This window comes from Argentina silus (assembly GCF_951799395.1).
Source record: "Argentina silus genome assembly, chromosome: 14".
NCBI classification, from domain to species: Eukaryota; Metazoa; Chordata; class Actinopteri; order Argentiniformes; family Argentinidae; genus Argentina; species Argentina silus.
This window is the reverse complement of record NC_139668.1, coordinates 16,579,649-16,603,339: the sequence shown is the minus strand read 5'-3', so window position 1 is coordinate 16,603,339 and position 23,691 is coordinate 16,579,649. Positions and strand designations below refer to the sequence as shown.

General features: G+C 47.6%; 1 protein-coding gene across 4 annotated transcripts in view; it reads left to right on the top strand.

Annotated features, from left to right (window-relative positions):
• Positions 1-919: 919 nt before the first annotated feature.
• The window catches only part of kif13ba (kinesin family member 13Ba), a 43,855-nt gene continuing 21,083 nt past the window's right edge, over positions 920-23,691 (top strand). For 2 of the 4 annotated variants that reach the window (XM_083685264.1, XM_083685261.1), the window contains exons 1-10: positions 920-1,031; positions 1,826-2,162; positions 6,115-6,208; positions 16,476-16,488; positions 16,892-16,952; positions 17,465-17,557; positions 17,851-18,031; positions 19,300-19,387; positions 20,122-20,256; positions 23,406-23,518. In XM_083685264.1, coding sequence (XP_083541390.1) covers positions 2,093-2,162; positions 6,115-6,208; positions 16,476-16,488; positions 16,892-16,952; positions 17,465-17,557; positions 17,851-18,031; positions 19,300-19,387; positions 20,122-20,256; positions 23,406-23,518 — 848 coding nt within the window. In that variant the 5' untranslated portion in view covers positions 920-1,031; positions 1,826-2,092. Of the gene's footprint in view, positions 1,032-1,282; positions 1,375-1,825; positions 2,163-6,114; positions 6,209-16,475; positions 16,489-16,891; positions 16,953-17,464; positions 17,558-17,850; positions 18,032-19,299; positions 19,388-20,121; positions 20,257-23,405; positions 23,519-23,691 lie in introns of those variants that run through there. The other 2 variants (XM_083685262.1, XM_083685263.1) reach the window with 2 other exon arrangements.

Sequence of the window (23,691 nt, the reverse complement as noted above, 5' to 3'; positions counted from 1 at the left end):
TGTGTGTGTGTGTGTGTGTGTGTGTGTGATATTTTTCAGCGGGGTATTCAAGTGTGCAATATTCACCAGCAGATGTCACCATATCATCGTTGGTTCCTGTGAGCTGATTTTGAGCCTCACAGTTGCCATTGTTTAGAGACTAGATAAACTATTTTATAGGTTTTTAAAGCTCCTTCCATGGAAGACGACGACTGCAAAATGTCCTACGTAGGGCTGGACTGGAGTGGTCTGTATGACACGGAAGCCACAAAGCCAGCAGCAAGGCCCTGGTGAATGTGAACTTTGCACCTAACATACATTTACTTTGAGGACAATAGGAGTGTTGTAAGGAAGAACCTATTGTTATAGGGCGGTTGATCTGGACCAAGGATGCCAGCTGGTAATAATGAATTGTAAACATGAAATGTTAGTGTATGACCTACAGGGGAATGGTGACAGCATGAGTTTGGCTGCCACGGCCAGACAGCTGACATTTACATTGGTAGATGCAAAGATGTTAATGACAATATCTTAAGGCTGACAGTTGCTATTGAACTACAATTCAAATCATGAGGTTGTTTGACGCAACCCCTACATGTAAGAAGTCAGGAGATGGGACAACAACTGTGTGGAAATAGTTGTGTATATAGGCCTATGCACTGTTAACATGTTTAGTTATGTATCTAGAACACAATGCATATTGGCAGGGGGAAAAAAGCAAATTTAAAACTTTTATTCGCTCCATTTATTTGTGTCAGACCTTACCATAATGGCGAAGGAGTCTCTCCCCTTCTGCACACGAACGTTGCAGATAGAGCTGCACTGTCTTGGGCAATAATTGCCCTGCGTTAAGGAGGTGAAAGACAGAAACTCTCAGCCTCTAATGCTCAGTACATCAGTATTCACGCACTGAACCCATCGAATGTACCGGCCTTCCCCATCGGAAGAGGCGGGCGCGGGGTTATCCTAGGTTAGCGAGAGCAGGCGGACAGAATCAACGGAACAGATAAGATTAGAGACGGCGTTGGACTGGGAGCAAACTCACTGAACAGGTGGACAATTCTGCCTGGAGATATCAGAAACCACACTGCTTAGCACAATTTAATTATCGTCTCAAGTTAAAAAAGTGGATTTTCTTTTGAAAAAAAACACAGTCGTTAGTCGTTGTCCGTAACGCTATCTTGGATACGCGTTTTTCAGGTGGCGAAGTTGAGTCTGCCGATCCAGCCCGTTACTTGGCTAGCAGGCTAGCTAGTTAGCCGTCGTTTTCAGACATTAGCCTGCTGCTTACATTGCCAGTCAGCGGAGAAGCCAAACCCCAAAGCAAGGAGGGGTCCTGTCGGTATAGTCGACTTCTGTCAGTTGCTGTTAAACTTATGCATTTAAACTACCAGGGTAGCAACTTTTTATTTATTGTGTGTGCTTATTAGTCGTGTCTTTTAATATCTGCTTTGCTGTCATTGTGTTATTTGTAAGCCTTTTCCTTGGACAGCGCATACAATATATGTCACTCACAGTGGCTAGTTAGCTAAGCTAACACCGCTATTAGCTCGTGTTTTAACTCGGAAAACAGCTTGCCAGCGAGCTGCTGTGAGTTGTCATTTTCCTACCAAGTCTTAATTTCAAACAAGAGAATGTCACTTGCGTAACGCTTCGTTTGCTCGCAAAAGTGATAACTAGTTAACCTTACGTTGAGTGAGCCAGCTACAGCTAGCTACACAGTGTTGAGACGGCTCTTGAGAGACAATCGATTGCAGGTCGTGTGCTACTGTTGCTGACGCCAATCACGTCTGATTTCGCCTGTTTTGCAACAATATTGACGCAGTTTCTTGATTGTATTCCACAGCTCCCGCACCGCTGAACATGTGTTAACCACGAATCAGAGGATAACTGTCATTTCAAGATTTTCTCCGGACCATTCATTGTGTGAGGATGGAAAATGCCGTGCTTGTGGACGAACCCTTATAGCTAGCTGGCTGACCAGCTAGCACTACATATCAAGGATTCTGGATGACTCTTCGACCAGAGTCTATTGGGAATATTTTATCATCAACCTGACAACTCTAACGTATCGCAGAGAGACGCACTGTGTGTCCGTCTGACAGTGGACACAATGGGGGAGACCAGTCTCAGCGACTCCAATGTGAAGGTCGCTGTCCGTGTTCGGCCTATGAACAGGAGAGGTGAGCATTCTGGCTAGCTAGAGAGAAGGCGAGGACGTGACACCGAAACCAATGAGTTGTTGTAAAATGGGTCTTCTGAACAACTTCTGACCGAAGCAAAAGCTTTGACCCTTCTGTGTTTTGGGCAGCATTACTGAATTAACTCCTTGATTGAAACACAGTTTTGAAGTTGAAGCTCACTGTGTCTGATGTAACCATGCAGCTTCAACTGCACAATTATGTGTTTATTTTATTTGGGCTTTGTCATTTTCATTGCCGGATATAGACTATACTAAACGAACTAGACTAAAGTCCCAAAGCCAACTCATGGCGTTTTCTATCATAGGCAGGCCTACTGTAGCACAGATGGGTGACTGGGATGGCATAGATTTAGAAAAAGACCATCCACAAGGAGCACATGAAACTAGCTCTCTATTTAAGATTAGGAATCACAATGATCGGCATGAACATGTGTAGTCACCCTTTCATAAGCCACAGTAATGAACGTACAGTGACATGCTTCCCGTTAATTAATCCGGGCTCACGCTCAAATGACTCGGTTACACTGCCGACTTGAATGCCGCTCAGAGGGAAAGAGATGACATTTTAGCCGTGTACCAAGTTGCATTTTTGCCTTGGGAAAACATGTGTCTGGAAGCATGGGGGCTATTGAAGCGGAAAATACAGTCTATATGATGTAGCGCAGGAGTCACGTGTCCCCATTCTGACGAGAAATTGGTCACAAGACCGAGATGACTGGACCACGGTTGTTTCCCATGTAACCTCAAACCAAAGCGATTCATCATGCACATACATAATCCCAATGCAGTATTTTACACTCAGACACCCTTGATTAGTTGGAGGGTACTGTAACTCATTTGGGCTCTTCAAGACAAGAGCCACACCTTTTTTAAAAAGCACTAGTCTAGTGGAAATGTTGATAATTGCCCTACTGTCAGACGTGGTTATATTTTATTTACCTTACGATCTCCTCAGTAAATGTATGACTAATGTATTATTGGAAGGCCTCATATTTCTCTCTCGACCTTGAGTACTTGTGTGTGTGTGTGTGTGTGTGTGTGTGTGTGTGTGTGTGTGTGTGTGTGTGTGTGTGTGTGTGTGTGTGTGTGTGTGTGTGCGTGCATGTCACAAGCCCCACATTACCTGCGTAGCATGCGTGAGTGTAACTAAAGGTTTATTTTGTAATTAGTTCTGCCATTATCCGTGTGCGGTGCGTCTGCAAGTGGCAGGTTGTGTGTTGGAGCTGGTCTCTGTTGGAGCTGGTCTCTGCTGGAGCTGGTCTCTGCTGGAGCTGGTCTCTGCTGGAGCTGGTCTCTGTTGGAGCTGGTCTCTGCTGTGCTGGACAAAGGCAGGAAGGGAGTCAGTCTGAATGGACTGTTTGCTAACGCTGCATAACATACCATGTTCCCATGGTCATGGCCTTCATTGGAAAGCTTTCGAAGAACAGAACGGTTCCATCATGGGTTACACAGCTTTTCCATTTCCACGCTGATGTAATGTCTATTGTACCTAGTTCAGTACCATCCCCGGTGATGTCTCAGTTGCTACATGGAAGAAACAGAAAGTGTGAAAGGAAGCGGAGCTGGCATGGGAGAAGAAGGTTGTGATGAGGGAGCTTTGGTTAACAATAGGTTGAATTTGACTGTCTCATCTTCTCCAATATTGCAGAGATATTTTCCTTAAGTTAATTGTCCTTTAGAGAATTGGTTGACTCCCCCCCCCCCCCCCCCACCAATGAACTGTGTGTGGCCTTCTTTCTGTATAGCCTTCTTAGGAGTAGCTAACCCATTTGATCCCTAGCACTCAACAAATACAGTGTTTGCAAACAAACACAAGCACACACACACCCGCTCTCCCTCCCCTCCCTACCTCCCCAACAGGTTTGACTCCTAGCCTACTGACTCTACATTTGAATAGCAATTTTTCCACCTAGGTCTCAAAGATGTACGTGTTGCACCTACTTTGTGACGTTTGAGTCATCAGAGTAGAGAGGGAGGGAGGAAGGGAAGGGAGAGAGGAAGCCTGTGTTTCCTCTGACAGGGGGAGGAACAGGGTGAGCCAGCTGGGTTACACCCTAAGGCACAGTCTCTTTCAGATGTGTTTTCCCTGTTTGTCTTTAGGTGAGGCAGCTCTGGAGGTTCCTCCAAGGGCGAACTGTAAAGCCGGTCACACTTAACATTAAGGTGCCACCTCACCAGTGTAATAACTCTGCAATGACACTTGTACGGTAACAGCATTGTAGTAGCCTAACATGCTGTTCCAAAGTAGTCATTTATTTTAAATGTCATATAGTAATGGAGTTGAGCGGGTTGTGTTATTATGTAAGTGAGATAAGGATGGTTACTTGTTCCATTTGTGTAATAACACGAACCGCTCAACTTTGTGTGCTATGTAATTAGCTAATGACTAGTTAACAACACGTTAACACAGTGCTGTTACTACAGTAGGTCTAGGGACAACCTAACGGCAAAGTGTTACCATTGAACCTCTACCCTCCCTTCATCAGCCATCCCCAGATATGAGATATTTTGGGCCTGTTTGAACACCTTTAATGTGTTCTCCCTCCCTCCCTCCCTTCCTCCCTCCCTCCCTTCCTCCCTCCCTCAAAGCCGTCAGAATATTTAGCACATATTTTGCCCATTTCACTAATGTAACCTGGTCAGAACAGCGAGTAATCTACCTCAAGAAAGCAAAGGCAGAGGCATTTTTTCCCCCGCAGAAGGCACTTTCTCCACAATAACTTACTGGGTGTTCTCTGCAGCTCCACTATGTAAAACCTTGTCTGTCTGGTTTGCGTATACCTTGGTTTGCATTTGCCCAGGATACGCTTGAAGTATTTTAGGTGTTTTTTAACATGAGTGTGATCATGTGTGTGTGCGTACAGCAAATGTTTATTTTAGTCTAGTTTGGATGCCTGTAGGTGTTTTTGTCTTTTCTGTCCTATGTTTGTGTCCTTGTCTTTGCTAAAAAGTGCAATATTGTGAATACGAAAAATATTAACTGGTGAGAATATTAACCTGGTCTATAATTACAGTATGAATGAAGGTGCTACTGAGTAAGTCTAGGCTACACGTTCATGATATGATCAATGTTATTTGTTTAGTAGCACAATTTAAACCACAGAGCTGACAATGTGGAGAGAGATGAGCCCATATTTAGGCTGGCAGTACAGCAGGGGAGCACAATAATTAATGCTTCTATTAATAGGTCTCCGTATGGCAGCAGCTAGCCACAGTGTGCTAACAGAAGCTTAGCCACATGATTCACTGCTCCCATAGAGCAGGTTTGGATGGTACTTCTCTGCTCCGATTTATGAAAGCCAGATACAGATATTTCCCCTTCCGATGCAGAGCTAAACATAGTATGTATTAGATGATGTTTTCCAGTTAATATGACTTACAAGCAGCAATGTGGCCTGTACAGGAGTTGAATCCAGAACTTTCAGATGGCCCAATGCAAAGGCCTTTTTCAAATTAGCCATTGGACCACCATTTCAGGAACACTCCCTAACACTGGAGCTGAGAAGAAGTCTAAATGGTCTCTTTTGTCTTTAAGGCCTCAAAAGTGTTGAATCATAGAATCAGTGGGTCAGGGGTCAGGGGTCAAAGAGCGAGTGACTGCATCTTACATGGTGGTGAGCTGTTTGTGTGTGGACTAATAGTTTGAGTCAGTGAGTGTTCTACAGTTATTGATGACATGCATCTCCTCTCAAGCTCATGACGAGTGGCATCTTATGCCCAGCCTTTAATGACAATACTTAACCAAAATATTTTACATTTTTATATATTTTGTTCATTGAATCTCCCTTGACAGCAGAGGAATGTGGCTCTGGATGGATTTCCAATGTCACCCTCATGATGTCACCCTCAATTGTTACTTATTAATTTAGCCACAACAATTTGTTGACCGTAAACCTGACGAAGACCATTGTGTTTCTCTGTCTGTCCCACAGAAAAGGACCTGAACACAAAATGTGTGCTGGAGATGGAGGGGAATCAGACCATCCTGCACCCATCGGGAGGAAACCTGAGCAAGGGAGACTCCAGGTATGCCTGTTGACCTAGAATTGTTTTATTGACAGGTATTTCAGTCCGGTCAGTTCCAGTTCCATGTGAGAACCTTTGGGACTCTTGGCCCTGCACGGTCACAGTTTCAGCTGTTTCCTCCCAGTCCAACCAAGTGATTTGTAGTGTCACATGACAGAGTTTGCGTGTAGACAGAGGTCTGTCTGTGTCACCTGCTGGGCGAGCAAGTGTGTGTGTGTGTGTGTGTGTGTGTGTGTGTGTGTGTGTGTGTGTGTGTGTGTGTGTGTGTGTGTGTGTGTGTGTGTGTGTGTGTGAGCCAGACGATCCACTCCTCTCCCAGGCTGCCTGCTGCTCCTCCTCTTATCCTGCCGTGTGTTGGGGCATAACTCTCCACCGGCTGACTTCCTCCCTTTTTCTCTGCCCTTCCGTTGCCCTGACAACATGGGGAGAGGTTAACCCGGGGTCACTGACGGCGACCGTGGAACCCCTTTTCTAAGGAACAGCGGCGGTGAAGCGAAGGAAGGGGCAAACTTTTTTTTTTTTTTTTAAAGCACACGTTTGCTTTAACATCTGTCGGCCATAAAGATCCCACAGTGACTTTTATGGGGGTAAACAAGGGAAGCGCTATCATTTCTTTCTTTCTTTCTCTCTCACTCTCTGTCTGTCTGTCTCTTTCTTTTTCTCTGTGTGGCGCGGCGGACAAAGGCGCAAGGGGGAACAGGTTTTAAACTTGGAGGAGAATGGGCAAGCCGCCTGCTGCCCTCACACTTCAGACAGTTTAATGGCGGCTGTGAGTTCATGAGGCCTGCTGGGCTGAATGGCAGAGGCCCTCTCTCCCTGGGCCCCACTCACAGGCCCCAGAGTCCCTCTCTCTCCCTGGGCCCCACTCACAGGCCCCAGAGTCCCTCTCTCTCCCTGGGCCCCACTCACAGGCCCCAGAGTCCCTCTCTCTCCCTGGGCCCCACTCACAGGCCCCAGAGGCCCTCTCTCTCCCTGGGCCCCACTCACAGGCCCCAGAGTCCCTCTCTCTCCCTGGGCCCCACTCACAGGCCCCAGAGGCCCTCTCTCTCCCTGGGCCCCACTCACAGGCCCCAGAGGCCCTCTCTCCCTGGGACCCACTCACAGGCCCCAGAGGCCCTCTCTCTCCCTGGGCCCCACTCACAGGCCCCTCACGACAACTGCATTTCCTACCACTCACTGCACGGTTAGTGCATCATCCACACCCCACCTGTGCTTCTACCCTTTCCTGCCCTTATGTTAGAAAGTGACGTTAGTGGTTTGTATGAAAACAACTATCAAAATGTGTTTTCTGACCAGAAATGATTGATGGAAGCGTAGGCGGTGCGTGAGTCTTGGGTTTTGAGTAAGCAATGCTTTCACCAAAATGTTCCTGTAATTACAATACAACTCATTGTTCACGAAATGCCCGTAGCTTATTGAGCAGAGCGCTCGTAAAAAGCACAAACGCCGTCTTTATGAGAAGAATGACAGGCTACAGGAGACTTTCCCCAAGCTGCGGGGCACAAAGACGTGGTCGGAAAAAATGAAAAAAAAAGCCTACAGTCGGTCTGCCAAACTGAACTAAAAGTAATACATCTGCTCAATGAGAATATCCCCTGCTAGGATAGGCTGCTAGGCTGCGCTCTGTCGCTCATCTCTGCTGCTCATCTCTGCTGCTCATCTCTGCTGCTCATCTCTGCCTGCTGGTCTGATCGTTGCCTGACGCTCCTGCAGTAACTGAACGCTCCTGCAGTGACTGAACGCTCCTGCAGTGACTGCACCACACAACATGCAGCATTGTATTGAAGCAGCGACCTCAAAAGTTTCCTACACACACACACACACACACTCAATAAGCTATCAAGGCCTGCTACATAGACGTCATGATGATATAGGAGCCTTATCCGCCTTCCAACATTTTAACATTGCAAATTAGTCAGGGCACGGGCAGAAATGCGGCTCAAACTTGTGATTAGGCTACGTTAGCAAAGGAGTCGGGTGCAATGTGATTACTGTGAGAATTAACGTTTCAATTTGATTATAATCGCAGGCGTTATTACGTAGTCTAGCCTACTGTTGGTAAATGTATTTAGATTTTACTTTTTGGGGGAAGCTCAGCTTTCTAAACCGGCAGTCTCTCAAGATTCAAGATTCTTTATTGGTCACGTGCATACAAGTATACAGTGAAATGCAAAAGTGACAGTGCCACAGAGTAGTGCCAACAATACAATACGTTTTAAAATAGAATAAAATAAAATAGAAGTACTAAAAAATATACAGTGTTACCTCTTTGGAGCACTCCTGCCCTCCTGGAGGACTCATCTGACCAAACGGCAGCCACACCAAAGTCATTCTGGTTGTACAGTATCTCTCTGTCCCCTCTGGGCTCCAAGTAAATGTCACCACACTGGGTAGACTTGTGTTGGTGTTATCGCTTTACAACATACTTTAAGCTGAGTGGCCTATATTTCGTATCATTTCAAACACCCGAGATTGGTTGTCTGTGTTGGCGGGGTATGGCGGAGGGAAATCCACCACTTTGGGGCTCTTTTGGTCATTTGCGATATGGCCGACCGGTAGCCAAGATCTGAGCAGCACTGCTCTAGAGTCAATCCTCAGCAGGGAGGACAGAGGCCCCCACTCCGGTAGGCCGGTGTGACCATTACACAGGTATTGCGTCTCCTCCCAATATCTAACAGTTTGGATGTTTGCGACCCTGAATGCTGCTTCCGGTGTCTTGGTGCTTCACTACAGGCCTGGAATGGAACAGTTTTACCCTGTGCAAACCTGAATTTTATCATAGTATCTTTCCAACTTAACTTGTGCCGTGTAAGTGGAGTATTAAACCGTCTTGTTCTCATTCTCTGTTCCCTTGTCTTTTTACTGGGTCATTAGGTGTGTTCCCCCCTCTGGCAATAGAATTAGGGTTAGGGATGTCATCTCTGTCCTGCACTGACATGTTTTTGCTACTGTTGTTACGTCTTCTGTAGCATGAACGGAAAATGGATTATGCGGATGATTATCTCTCATCATTTTCAATTACGCTGGCACTCCTTTTCCTTGGGATTGCTTTCCTTGGGACTACCTCCACAGAGAGAATCTGTCTGTCCAGACAGGCCTTGTACAACTCCTATTACTGCCAGGCTTGGGCCGGTAGTAGAATTCTCATACCGGTATGCCGGGAGGTATAAAGTAATACCTTTTTAGCAGAGTTTCAACATGACTCCTGCTTATAAATACCGTATCATCTCACCCTGAGTTGTCCTCATGGGCTGAGGTGAAAGCTTCTCCGTTCTCCACTTTGCTACCAGTAAGCAGTGCCCTCTGCAATAGACAGGAGTTGCCATTGTTTAAATGACATGCCAAAATCCCCTCGGAGACAGTCCCTGTCCAGGCCCGAACAGAGGTGCGTCTTATATACGCCGTTTAGCTGACGCTTTTATCCAAAGCATTGCAGTGAGTGCACACATTTCAGTACATATGGTCCCAGCAGGAATCAAACCCACGTTTGCGTTGTTAGCGCCATGCTCTACCAACTGAGTCTAGAATAGCCTTCTTTTGTTTTCCCCCCTTGATGTCATTTCTATTGCATCAGAACACGTTGAGTACAGGCACCCAACCCTTAGCCTGCCCTTTCATCCCAGTGCTGCTGAGGTAGAGAAGAAGCCTCTATGAGTCATGGTCTGTAGTCTGGTGTGTGGGTTTGTCAACCTGTACTGTAGGCTACTGTCCCTCCCTCTCCCTTTATCTCTCTGATAACCAGTGACTGCTGGTGTGTTGCTCAGGCATATCCTGCAGTTGGAGTTTGCATAGTGATTTAAGTGTTTATTTGCATAAGTGTTGGAGTTGAATGTTGACCTATATGCAGCTCCTCACAGTCCCAAGCTCTTCCAGCATTGTTATTCATGTTGTCAGCTGTAGTGGCACAGAAAGGCCCACCCGACACATGCTGTTTTGTTTAGAAAAGGGTGAAATGTGTTTGTTAGTAGTGCATCTAAAAGCAGAATAAAGGCTCAATTGGTGTCAGTTTAAAAATGATTGTAAACAAACACTCTTTTGTGTTTCTGCGGGTCCTGAGGGGGTATGCTATGAGTCAAGCTTAGGGAGTTAGCGAGCTAACTTTGACCAAACTTAGCTCCAGCTCACCCTTTAGCCAGGTAGGTTCCTATAGCAACTTATCCTGAAGCTCTAGCCTGCTCCGGTCAGGGCAACCGCACATTATCCTGAATTTGTGCCGTATGCTGCGCGCCCAAAACCCCCCTCTCGCAAATAATTGCATAATTTCATTAAAAGCCATATGAGGTGTTTATTGCACAGAAGACTACTGATAAATATATTTAGCAAATATTATCAATTGCTAAAACATTGTCAAAATCATCCCTGACGCATGTACTGTAGACAGATGGTAAAATAATATAAGAATGCAGTTGATACGTTTTCCGCATGAACAGTTTATCCAATAAAACAGTTTCTCCGTCTAGACAGGTGTTTCAAGCAAGCCGAGTTACTGTGGCTGACATTCATTGACTTCAGCAACAATAAAAAAAAATTGGCACCGCCTCAGTGTTTTCTGCCGCTGGAATTAGCGGCAGGTGTTGAATCAGGAGCCGCCGTGTTCGAGAGATCGAGGAAGCCTGAACCCGAACTTGGCGATAACTCAAGCCCGCCAACTTTGGACAATCCTGAATATGTAGAGCTTGCTCCGTAGTAAAAGCCCCGCAATGGGGTGGGCTTTAACGTGGCGATATCATGGGTTAGGATGAGGCCTTACATGAGCCTGATGACCCCTGACCCCTCCCTGCCTTTTGTGTAGCACATGACTACCCAGGCATAACGCCTTTCTCTGTTTGTCAGGCGTCAAGCTTTTATTTATTTAAAATTGACAGAAAAATGTACTGAACACACACAGTTAAGTTGCTGACTATTGGAACATGCAGAAAACTCTTTTTTTCAATGTATTTTCTCACACCCTCCCGAGCACTCCACCTCCCTCACCCCTCCTCAGACCCTTCTTTCTCCAGCCCCCAGCTGCACCCCCCCCCCCCCCCCCCCCCCCCTTTCCTCACCCTCCCTCCCCAGCCATGGGTGGTACAGTCACAGAGGGAGAGCAGGGTGCAGCCAGGCGGAAACACATTTTTTAAATGACGCTGATCAGAGCGGAGAGATGGGGGGGGGGGGGGCACGGCAGTGTGCTGGGACGCAGGAGGGCGGGCGGGGCAGGCGCATGGTCTCCTGACCACCCCCTCCTGTCCTCTCATTGGCTGGCTGCCTGCGTCATGAGTGATTCGGTCATGGGGTGCGAGACGGGGGCTCTCCCAGCCCTCCTTAGCTCCGAAGACCCAGCGTCTGACTTGCCGTGACAGCTGTCAGTGCGGCAAACGTCAACCTCTGAGAGGGCTGGGGAGGGCTGGGGAGGGCTGGAGAGGGCTGGAGAGGGGTGGAGAGGGCTGGGGAGGGATGAGGAGGGCTGGGGAGGGATGGAGAGGGCTGGGGAGGGATGAGGAGGGATGGAGAGTGCCGGGGAGGGCCGGGGAGGGCCGGGGAGGGCCGGGGAGGGATAGGCTGTGTGCGTTCTCACTCTGAAAGTGTTTCCGGACATGGCCTCTTAGAGGAAATGTGACAGCTAAGAGGAAGGAGAGACCTCAGATGAAAGTCATAGGGAGAGGATAGAGATGCCAGAGATGATGAAAGGCAGAGTTCTTTTTTTAGAGATGTGTTAAAAGCATCTGCTACACACACACACACACACACACACACACACACCATTACAGGCTGAAGCCTCCGGGGCCTAAATGACTGTACACATTGTATAGCATAAAAGTGTCAGTGTCTCAAGTTAGGATTCAGCCCTGTTTTAATGCTGAAATACTGTATCCAGACGTGACGTTAGCATGAATAGTCTCATGATTGGAATGATTCTTCACTGTTTTTTGTTTTGCTTTTGGAGGGCAAAATGTGTCAAAATGAACTATCAGATACCTGCTGGTGTTGTTAGGGGCGTGTTCTGAAAGAGCTGAAGAAGTGCAGCTCTGGCATTTTTAGAAGAATGTGTCAGGGTAAATGGAAACAGATGTGCGTGCGTGCGTGCACTCACTTAGCCTGTGTTTGTTTGTGCGTCTGTGACTTGTCAGCATCTTTGTCTGTGTGTACATGTGCTAGTGTGTGTGTGTGTGTGTGTGTGTGTGTGTGTGTGTGTGTGTGTGTGTGTGTGTGTGTGTTTCCCCCTCGGTGTTCTCTGTACGCCTGCTGGGATAGTTTTTCCCTTGGCCACATCACATCTTAGTCTGACTCCATCCTGTCTGAGGCTGACAGGTGCCATCATTCTGGAGGAGAAGGAGAGGAGAGGATGAGGAGTGGATGAGAGGAGAGGGGAGGAGAGGAGAGGGGAGGCCATGATTCATTGGGGCCCGCAGGGCCTTGGGGGAAGGGTAGAGATGGAGGGGATGGAGGAGAGGGATGAGAGGAGAGTGGAAGGAAAGACAAAGGAAAGAGGGCTATATTGATAGTGCACACTGCCAAGGACACTGTGTGTGTAGGCCTGCTTCTGCTGTGCTGCTGGTAGCTTGTGGTTTGGGTGCAGTGGAATGTAGATGGACTACGTCTCATGAGCATAATGAAACAGCAACGCTTACGTTTTGACAGCCACTAAAAATGTTGAATTGGCCTAGTAGGTCATGGTTTATGGGGAAGCCTTTCAGATTTGATTGGATTCAATTGGGAGAAATTCAAGACACACGTTTGCAGAATGTTGCATGAGTATTTTGATCATAAAAAAAAAAAAGATGGATTGCACTATCCAGGCTGAAAGGCTAGCCATAAAAAATATGTTTTGAAATAATTTGTATGAGATTTATTGTCTATACAGTCTATACTTGAATATGAATGAGATTTGATGTTTCTCTAAAGACCTTTTAAAGAGTTTTTCTCGTAGATGTTTTCTTAGACGGTTTTCTATATGTTTGACCAGGAGTCAAAGCCTTTTCTTATCTCTGTTCTTAGGATGGAAGGTGATTTGAGAAATGTATGTCTGACTTCATTTCCCCAAAATATAGACCCTTAGCTATTTGTTGTGTGTGTTGTTTGTGTTGTGTGTGTGTGTGTGCGCGCGCCTTTATTGTAAATACATTGGAGGAGGAGGATACACCTGACTTGAGACAGTGTTTAACTCTGGCAACAGTGACTTAAAAGGCCAAGAAACTCCCTAATTGCCTAATAAACCAAATCCACAGAGCAGTCAGTTGGAAGTGGGAATGTGTTTGATATTGTTTAGTTTTCCTGAGCCTTCAGATTTCACGGATGCCGCGCCGCAGGTTGTGCGTTGCACAGCAGCTGTAGACTGTTCTAGATGCTAAATGAACAGATTTTCTGGAACGAGACTATAAATCAGACAAATATGCCCGCATGGTTTATGGGTGCAGTTGGCACAGGCGAGCATGTGGCGGAGTTTGTGAAGCAGATGTCTATGCGGAGCCCGGGCCGGGCCAGGCTGTACCGACACGCGGGCCAGGACCAGTAGCAGCACGCCCTCGGTCAGGCCCGAGTGTGAACACCAGTGATGAGCAAACAAGTGGTGGTGGGGCTCGGGGGATCAGCTGCCAAATATTACCACTCCTCTTCCATCGCCCACGCCTCCCCCCTCCACCCCCACCCTCCCTGTCAGAGAGCTAAGTCTGGCCTGCCCACGGCAGTGCTCATCAACAGACCAGAGATGAGATCTGTCCATGTTAATCACTTCTCATATCTGTGAGTTGTCATTGAAAGAGTTGAATTTAAATGTCAATGGAAGGTGGACTATTCCTGATTTTTTCCCCTGGTGTTTGTCCACATGCTGTCGTGTGTTTATCTGTTAAGAACGGGTCGGGGTAGAGGCCAGAAAGGGCAAGGTCATAGTAACAGTGATAGGAGCGGTGATAGGGAGAGGTCAAAGTAACTCTAGTAATGGTTGTTTAGGAAGGGAGTTGGCTGAAACATCAAGCAGTGGCATGATTGTGAGGATGACAAAGTACTCAGGATGTCAGACAGACAGACAGACAGAAACAGACACACACAGAGACACACACACACACACCACGCCCTCTGATTCACCAGTCAGTAACGCAGGCCTGGGTGCCATGCAGCTAATGCAGAGGACATCTTGAGTCAGCCAATAATCCTCTACAGATCCCGGGTTATAACCGCTACTGCCACGCCCCTTCTCCCTGCCAACGGTCTGTATCCAGAGCTCTTGGATCAGGCCGTCACGTCACGCAAGCTAATCAACTGCAAATGTCGCTGTATCGCCCTGGGAGTCGAGTGCTATGGAGACAGACCCTCAGCAGCTAGCTTTAATTTCCAGTCATCCTACCAACCCTGTTAGCTACACTCCCCCTTTAGTCATGGGTAATCCTGTTACAACAATTTCACTGTTGTCGTAGCCTCCACCATGACCCATTGTACATGCACTGGATCTGCGTCTAAGTGAGCATAGCCTCCAATTGCTGCACTATTCCAGCTTCCAGTGTTTTTTTTTTTGTTTTTTTTTACTGGGCCTGACCTAAACCCCAATTGGCTGCACTGGTCTTTTCCCCCTTTCATCTCATTGGTTTCACTGGCCTAGTCCTCCAGCCCTGATGGGTTTCACTGGCCTTGTCCTCCAGCCCTGATTGGCAATTCTGGATTCTGGTGTGGTCCTAGGGATTCCATGTCCGCCCTCCAGCGCTGTCTCCCATGTTCCCTCGGACGGAAGCCCATCCTGACATGTGTCCCTGGGGATGCCCACTTGGCCAGTCCCCCCCCGGCTGTTTCTGGAATGTGACACACACACACACACACACCCTTTGGCATTGCTTGTTATACAGTACCGAGGACTCTGCGTGGCTGGGCCTGATTCCTAACGACAAGTCCAGCCCCGGGTCACTGGAACTCAGGCTGAAGCCATATTTATTCTCTCTCTCTCTCTCTCTCTCTCTCCCTCCCCCCTGTGAGCTAACTCTCCTCTGTTGTCAGTGACATTGCTGCATATGCTTCAGTGGGTCCCTCGTGTGTGTGTGTGTGTGTGTGTCCTGTGCGCTCTGTGGGTGCTTCGGAGATTTGTATATGTCTTTCCGTGTTCGGCTGAGGGTGATCGTTATGAATGTTTGTACATTTGACTATGACATGTGCAGACAGTAGAACTAACAGGGCTATAATTAGCCTCTCCTAATGGGACAATCAGGGAGGTATTACCGTGTGGGAGACTCCCAGGACATGCAGGAGGCCTGAAAGAGTGACTTTCTGTTTGTTTATGTAATGATATGCACTATTGCTCATTTTGTCACATGGCTGTGTGAGTTGGCTAATACAGTATAGCGTTATCTGATGTTTGTAAATGCAGTGTCGGCCTAGAAGAGTGTTCTCCTCTCTCTCCCGCCCTGCCCGAGTGTGATGTTTATATAGGTCATTGTGTTCAAGCAGCGCAGTGCAAAGCTATTGCTCTGCCCAGGGTAGATAAGACAGCCAGCCCTCCAATGCATATATTTACCCTGCTGCTCTACTCCCCCCGCCCCTCCCCTCCTCTCCTCTCCCCTCCCCTCCTCTCCTCTCCTCTCCTCTCACATTGACTGATGTAGTGTTTGTGTTCGGGTCCACTGAGCAAAGTCCAACTTATGACATGGACCAAGAGAATCTCTCTCCCTCTTTCTCTCTCTTTCTCTCCCCCCCCCCCCCCCCTTTTTCTCCTCTCCAGCCCAGGGTCTTAGTGTCTTGGTCTTGCTGCTCCAGACCAGGGTTTCTGCTTCTCAGTGTGATATGCCACACAGGCTGGCTACGGTCCTCCTGCTCAAGTTAGCCCTTTGGCAAGCCGGAAACATGTCTTCCCTCGTACAATAAGAATACTTTGTCTTCCGTGATCTGCATCGTATCACGGGCCAGCGGCCGTCATTAAGATCCCCTATCTTGTGCTGATCACATCCCTGATAGTAGGCTGTAATGTGTCCCCGGTCTAAATGGTTCACATTGTGTTCAGGATCTGCCTCAAATGGTTGCAAGAGAGACCGATGAGCCGCGTTCAGTCAATGTGCACCCTCACACTCACAGCCCTAACGTGGAACCCTGGTTAGAGCTTGGTTGAGTGCCCTTTGCAGCTTCAAAGCCCTCAAGTCCTCTCGCCTACAATGGAATTACAGACCAGGATGTACAGACAACATCAGAATGTCATGAGGTCTACGTTACATGTTCTAAATGTCACTCTTCTCTCTCTCTCTCTCTCTTTTCATGTGACCCCCCCCCCATGTGACCTTGTGAACCCTGACCCCTGCCTGAATCGCATAAGGAGTCAGACCAAGGTAACTCAGCACTGCAGCTTATCCTCCTCTAATGATGATTGACACATTTTATTTGCAAACGCTGTAAAGAGCTTTTCTCAAATTCCCAGCTTTTCTCAAACCTCTGAGCTGCTATAAAGCAAGGAGGTAGAACAGAGTTCACAAATATCGACAAGAAATTTACAAAATAGCAAAGTATTAACAAAATAGCAATAACACATTTACAAAAAAGAGCGGCAGAACAATACACCTTGTTAGGCTGTGTGAGACTAAATGGCAATGAATTTGTTATGCACTGAAGCCACAATATGAGACCAATGTGTCTTTCTTCTGAGTGTTTAAAAATCAATTGCTTCTATCCTAATGGCTAATGTGAGAGGCTGCTGTCTTTGTATTGATTGTGGTTGTCTCTTCATGCCCTCAGGTCTTTGCCTACGACTACTGTTTCTGGTCGATGGACGAGTCCGAAAAGGACAAGTTTGCTGGTCAGTGTTAAATTCCCACAAGTGAATCCATCATCGTCCCCTTCCTCTCTTCTCTCCATCTTTTCTGCCTCTTCCTCCTCCTCCTCCTCCTCCTCCTCCTCCTCTTCCACCCCCTCATCCTGTGTCAGCTGTGTCACAATGAGCTCCAGAGGTTTGCCTCAACAATGACTTGAAGGCACACCTGAATTCTCTGTGATATTTAACCGTTGCTTTGATTTACCTGCGTGGTTAGTTTCTTTTGAATGTCAGATCATATTCTTGTCGAACCTGCCTGACACCCACCTCGTTAGGCCGCAGGCCTGATGAAATACATTCTCATGCTCCTGAAGTTTATGGTGTGATGGTGCTGAATAGATGTATGGGCCTAGACATGTTGCAGTTATGCGGAGAATGCTGTTCTGTGTTATTGTGCCTTTGTTTTCCTAAAAATACTTTTCTAAGGATGATTTGCCGAGGGAATTAATTAAGTTGCATTATGTATTATGATGTAATGTTGCCTCCTGTCCCTCCAGGTCAGGATGTGGTGTTCCAGTGCCTTGGGGAAAGTCTTTTGCACAACGCCTTTCAGGGCTACAATGCCTGCATCTTTGCATATGGACAGACAGGTACTTGATCAGCTTGACACGTGATACGTTATGATGCTACTTCTTGTGCTGTACTTCCTCCCCTGCAGGTGTGTTCTGTAGGTGTATATCCTCTAGTTTGGTTGTGTCTTCATTGTCAACTGTTGTTTTTGGGGGTTTCTTCGTGGCACACGTTTTCATTGGTCAATGTCTCTGTCATGTTATCATGCCATTGGTTGACTCCTCACTGCTGTGCTCTCTGTGTGTGTGTCTGTGTGTGTCTGTGTGTGTGTGTGTGTGTGTGTGTGTGTGTGTGTGTGTGTGTGTGTGGTCAGGTTCGGGGAAGTCGTACACCATGATGGGGTCGGTGGACTCCCCGGGGCTGATTCCTCGTCTCTGCAGCTCTCTGTTTGACAGGACGCTGCTGGAGCAGAGGGAGGAGGAGAGCTTCACCGTGGAGGTCTCCTACATGGAGATCTACAACGAGAAGGTCCGGGACCTCCTCGACCCCAAGGGGTATGACCTCTACCCTATAACCCCCACATGACTGTTCCTGTTGTTGTTTTCTTACTGTGTAATGTGCTGCAGTTCGTCCCAATCCAGGGGTGTGTTCAGTGTTTGAAAACTTTCCATATAGAAATGTTGGCTATTAACTATGGTAAGTGAGCCATGTCCATTTTGTGAACAAAATGTATATTGTGAAAAGAAAATGATTACAAACAACAATAATAATAATAATAATAATTAAAAGAAAAAAAAGCCTGCTACCAGGTTCCATTTCTATCTGCCCTAGCCTGAACCTTTCAACCACCTGAATAAGCCCCTGTTACACATGCATGTCTGCTCCCCTGTCACCCCCGCTGAACCACAAGAACCCTGACCATTCTCTCCACGTGACCCTTAACCTCTGTAAAACAGCCAACAGCCAAAAGCAATGCTGTGCCACAGGAATCGCACGTCTGACTACCATACAGGCCGTGAAAGCGCGGAGGTCTATTTGGAGTACAGAGCTGCCTTTACGAAATGGACTGGCCTTCATATTGCTGATGCCACTACAGACACTGTGTTGTTGAGAGCATGATACAGAGTAGCGTTTATGTTTTTTAGGAGGTCAGATGATCTGCCTCACATACAGAACATAGACACCTCCATTCTGCATCTGTTGATGCTGTTGAAAAGGCTCCAGAGGGGATGGATGAAGCCTACGTTGTATTCCCTAATATGGAGGCGTTTAGAACAGGTTAGGGTTAGTAGGGTTAGTAGGGTTAGGGTTAGTAGGGTTAGGGTTAGTAGGGTTAGTAGGAGTAGGGTTAAGGGTTAGGGTTAGTAGGGTTAGGGTTAGTAGGGTGGGTAGGGTTAGTAGGGTGGGTAGGGTTAGTAAGGTTAGGGTTAGTAGGGGTAGGGGTAGGGTTAGTGTTGGTAGGGGTAGGGTTAGTAGGGGTAGGGTTAGTAGGGGTAGGGGTAGGGTTAGTAGGGGTAGGGGTAGGGTTAGTAAGGTTAGGGTTAGTAGGGGTAGGGTTAGTAAGGGTAGGGTTAGTAGGGTTAGTAGGGTTAAGGGTTAGTAAGGTTAGGGTTAGTAAGGTTAGGGTTAGTAAGGTTAGGGTTAGTAGGGTTAAGGGTTAGTAGGGTTAGTAGGGGTAGGGTTAGGGTTAGTAGGGTTAGGGTTAGTAGGGTTAAGGGTTAGTAGGGGTAGGGTTAGGGTTAGTAGGGTTAGGGTTAGTAGGGTTAAGGGTTAGGTATGGAAGGAAGACTCAGCTACATTGAACTGTGCTGTTTTCCCCCAGGAGCAGACAGGCACTGAGGGTGCGGGAACACAAGGTGTTGGGGCCCTATGTCGACGGCCTGTCCCGCCTCGCTGTGTCCAGTTACAAGGTACTGAACACACACACACGGACACACACACACGGACACACACAGTTGTCAGTTCAGTTGCTGTGCACACCCTCCATCCTTCACTTCTGCTCGGGTCATCCAACAACACAGCCATCGAGCTACAACCACTTCACTACTCTGTCTAATGAAGTTGGTAACAGGCTTTTATTGTGCTGTGACCCACAAAAAAGTATTAATACTACGTTACATAAGCTGAAACCCTGACCCAGTCTGTTGGGCAGCCGTAGCCAGCAGTGAAACAGTGGGCTGGATTCTAATCCTGGTCAAGAAAAAGCTACAGTACATTCAGAGCCACGAGATAGTCGTCACACGTTGGCCGGGAGAGTACAGTACTGGGGGTGAGGGAGCTGAGAAGGTTGGTTAGATGAGCCGTGTCAAAACAGAAGCAATTCACAGGACTTTGCTAGACACACACACACACACACTCGCACTCACACACACACACACTCACACTCACACTCATGTCAAACTCAATCAGCTATGACACCGGCTTACGGCCCCTAATGAGTTTGTGTATGTCCCGTCTGTAAACATGGAAATATCATACAGCCCAGAACCAGAGGGCTGGTTTCACTCCCAGAAATAGAGTTCAGAGGCTCACATTGCTCTTGTGCCATAGTGAAAGGTGCGTGTTTTAGATCCATCATTTAATCACTGTTGAAAAGTTGTTGGTTTGTCTTCTGACGTCTCCGTCCCCCCTCTGTCTCCTGTAGGACATTGAGTCTCTGATGTCCGAGGGGAATAAGTCCCGTACCGTAGCCGCCACCAACATGAACGAGGAGAGCAGCAGATCCCACGGAGTCTTCAACATCATCCTCACACACACCCTCAAAGACCTGCAGTCTGGGGTAAGACACACACACACACACACACACACACACCGATTTCTATCATCTGGGAACTGATTCTTTTGACTACCATTTCTCTTGCTCACTGTTGTTATTCTGTACAGTGTCTCTACAAAACAAAAAGCTCTGAATTTTCCTTTTAAGTGTGAAAAAGGTTTCCCAGATTCAACTCCTCTGGCTCTGCCAGTGTGAGCCCTAGTTTCCACTGCTTAGGAACTAACCTCGCCGCCGGGCAGGAAAACCTGTTAATAAGTAATGCCACGGCTCAGTGTAACTGGACGTCCTGTGTTGTTCCTGTGTGTCACCCTGTTCCTTTCTCCTGGACCAGAGGCCTGGTCACCCAACCCGGTCCCCTGGTCCCCGGCCCAGTGCGGGGAGAATAGAGAAGTGAATAATGCATCACACTGCCACTCCAGGCAAATAAGGCTGCGTTCAAGTCAAATGATCCTGTGTTGGCCCACGGATGGAAACTCATTTGGTTGAGGGTTACCACATTGAACTGTTCCTCTACTGTTCGTCAGGTTTAAAAACAGACTTGCCAGACACGTCACATCTGTGAACATTTTTCAGGATTATTGAGAATGTTTTAGCAGGGATAAAAGCGTGTTTTTGAAGGAAACGTTCACAAACAAACGGACACACAGATGGAGTATTCAAATGGTTTAGGGAATGCTCTGCCTTAGGAATGTTGCTCAGTTGACCCACAGCGTTGCACAGCGTCTCAGACAGTTCTTTCACTTTGACAGCTTCTGAATGCGCACATGTGGTGGAATGGAAACATCCAGGAGTACAGAGCTAAATATAGCCTGAGCTGGATCATTTATACCAAGGGATGATTAAAGGTTCTCCCCTGTCTCTCTCACACACACACACACACACACACACACACACACACACACACCTTGGCTGATGATGATTTCCGTGTCTTCAGTCAATGCAAATTCTGCAGAGGACTGTGTATTAGCCAAGCGAGAAGAGTTACCGTATATGTTGGTGACCTTGTGCATGTCTGTGTGTGTGGAAAGGGGAGTAATTACTATTACACTTTGAATATTTTTTTTAAAACTAAGGTCACCCTAGTTCATTCACGTTCTCTCTCTCTCTCTCTCTCTCTCTCTCTCTCTCTCTTCCTCTCTTTCTCTCTCTCGGGACAAGGGGAGTCTTTGTTTTCATAACACACTGTAATCTCTGCCTGCTCTAGTCCCACTCAGCACGACCCCGGACATACTCACACAACCCCGGACCTAACACACACACCCCCTTCCCCCTCTCTCTCTCTCTCAAACACACACACACACACACACACAACCCCGGACGTAACACACAGACCCCCCCTCCCTCCTCTCTCTCGCTCTCTCTCTCAAACACACACACACACACACACACACACGCAACCCCCGGACGTAACACACAGACCCCCCCTCCCTCTCTCTGAAACACACACACACACACACACACACACACACACACACACGCATACAAAACCCCCTGACATAATGCAAACCCCCCTCTGCCCCTCAGCTCTCTCTCCTCTCCTTTCTCTCATTCTTACTCACTATTCATTTACTTTCCAATTCTCTCTCACTTTCCCTTCCTCTATTTCTCTGTCTCTCACACTCACTGTCTCACTCTCACTCACTCACTCACTGTCTCACTCATATGCTCACTGAATTGCTCTCTCTCTCTCTCTCTCTCTCTGTGTCTCTCTTTATTGAACCTTACTTGCTCTCTCTCTTATGCATTCTTCCCGTCAAACTATTACCCCTCTCTTTGCTCTTCCTCTCTTGCACACTCTCCTTCTCAGAGCTCTCTCTCTCTCTTTCTCTCTCTTTCTCTCTCTCTCTCTCTGTCTCTCTCTCTCTCTCTCTCTCTCTCTCTCTCTCTCTGTCTCTCTCTCTCTTTCTCTCTCTGTCTCTCTCTCTTTCTCTCTCTGTCTCTCTCTCTTTCTCTCTCTGTCTCTCTCTCTTTCTCTCTCTGTCTCTCTCTCTTTCTCTCTCTGTCTCTCTTTCTCTCTCTCTCTCTCTGTCTCTCTCTGTCTCTCTCTCTCTCTCTCTCTGCTTGTTAATCACCCCTCCCCCTCTCAGGCCTCCCTCATCCATTCCTCATCTCGTTCATATCTCCCCTGTCTCCCCCTCCCAGTCCAGCTCCAGTCCTTAATGCATGAATATCTATACATGTAAGATAAGGACTCCACTAGGCACGCTCTCCTCTCCTCCCCCCTCTCTCCTCTCCTCTCCTCCCCCCTCTCTCCTCTCCTCTCCTCTCCCCTCACTCCCTGTCAGCGGAGGCCCCACCCCTTGCAGCTGAGACTGTAAATCACAGAGAACAATAGGAGCTTGTTACTGCAGTGTGTGTGTGTGTGTGTGTGTGTGTGTGTGTGTGTGTGTGTGTGTGTGTGTGTGTGTGTGTGGCGCTTCTCTCTTTGTCTCTGCCCCTGCCTAATGAGTCCTTTCATATACATCAGCCTTTATGTTTGGTCAGAGCAGTAGCGGCTGCATACAGTGCTTATGATGAGAATGGAGGAAATTATTTAATTATTCTGCCCGGTAGCAGAATTTCACAAACATTAGCCTTCATTTTGAGGAAATGGGAACCGTGGGTGTAATTTATTTAAAATACATTATGCTGAGAGGGGCAGATTTGGTTCAGCGCTTTTTACATTTCGGCGTCATTTTAACCGTTTTGTTCTCAATGAGGCGTCTATGGACCTCTTGTTTGAGGCGGGCTCTGTGTCTTGTCATATGGCCTATTCATCCCTCTCTCCTGTCTTCCTCCTCTGCCCTCCATTTTCCAATTCCATGTCCTGCTCCGACATTCCTCTCCTCCTCTCTCCTCTTGTCCTCCTGTCCTCTCGTAAGCCTGTATGTCCTCCTGTCCTCTCCCCCCTCGTAAGCCTGTATGTCCTCCTGTCCTCTCTCCTCCTGTCCTCTCTCCTCCTGTCCTCTCCCCTCTCGTAAGCCTGTATGTCCTCCTGTCCTCTCTCCTCCCCTTTGCTCTTTTTCTCTCTATCCACCCTCTCTATCCACCGCCCCCCCCCCCCCACTGCACCTTTCTCTACCCTTCCTTATTTCCTCTCTGCCCACGTCCCTGTTTTTCTCCCTATGCGATCCCTTCCTCTCCCTCAATCCCTGGTTGTTGTCTCCCTGTAGACGAGTGGGGAGAAGGTGAGTAAGCTGAGCCTGGTGGACCTGGCCGGCAGCGAGAGGGCAGCCAAGACTGGAGCTGCAGGGGAGAGACTGAAGGAGGGCAGCAACATCAACAAGTTAGTCATGAGGCCACACCCTCCCAACCCTAACCACCACCCACACACACACACACACACACACACACACACTTACACAAATGTACACACAGGGTCCATAGAGTATTTCATCTGACTGTCTGTCTGTGTGTGTGTGCGCGCGTGTGTGTGTGTCTGTCTGTCATGTCTCTGTC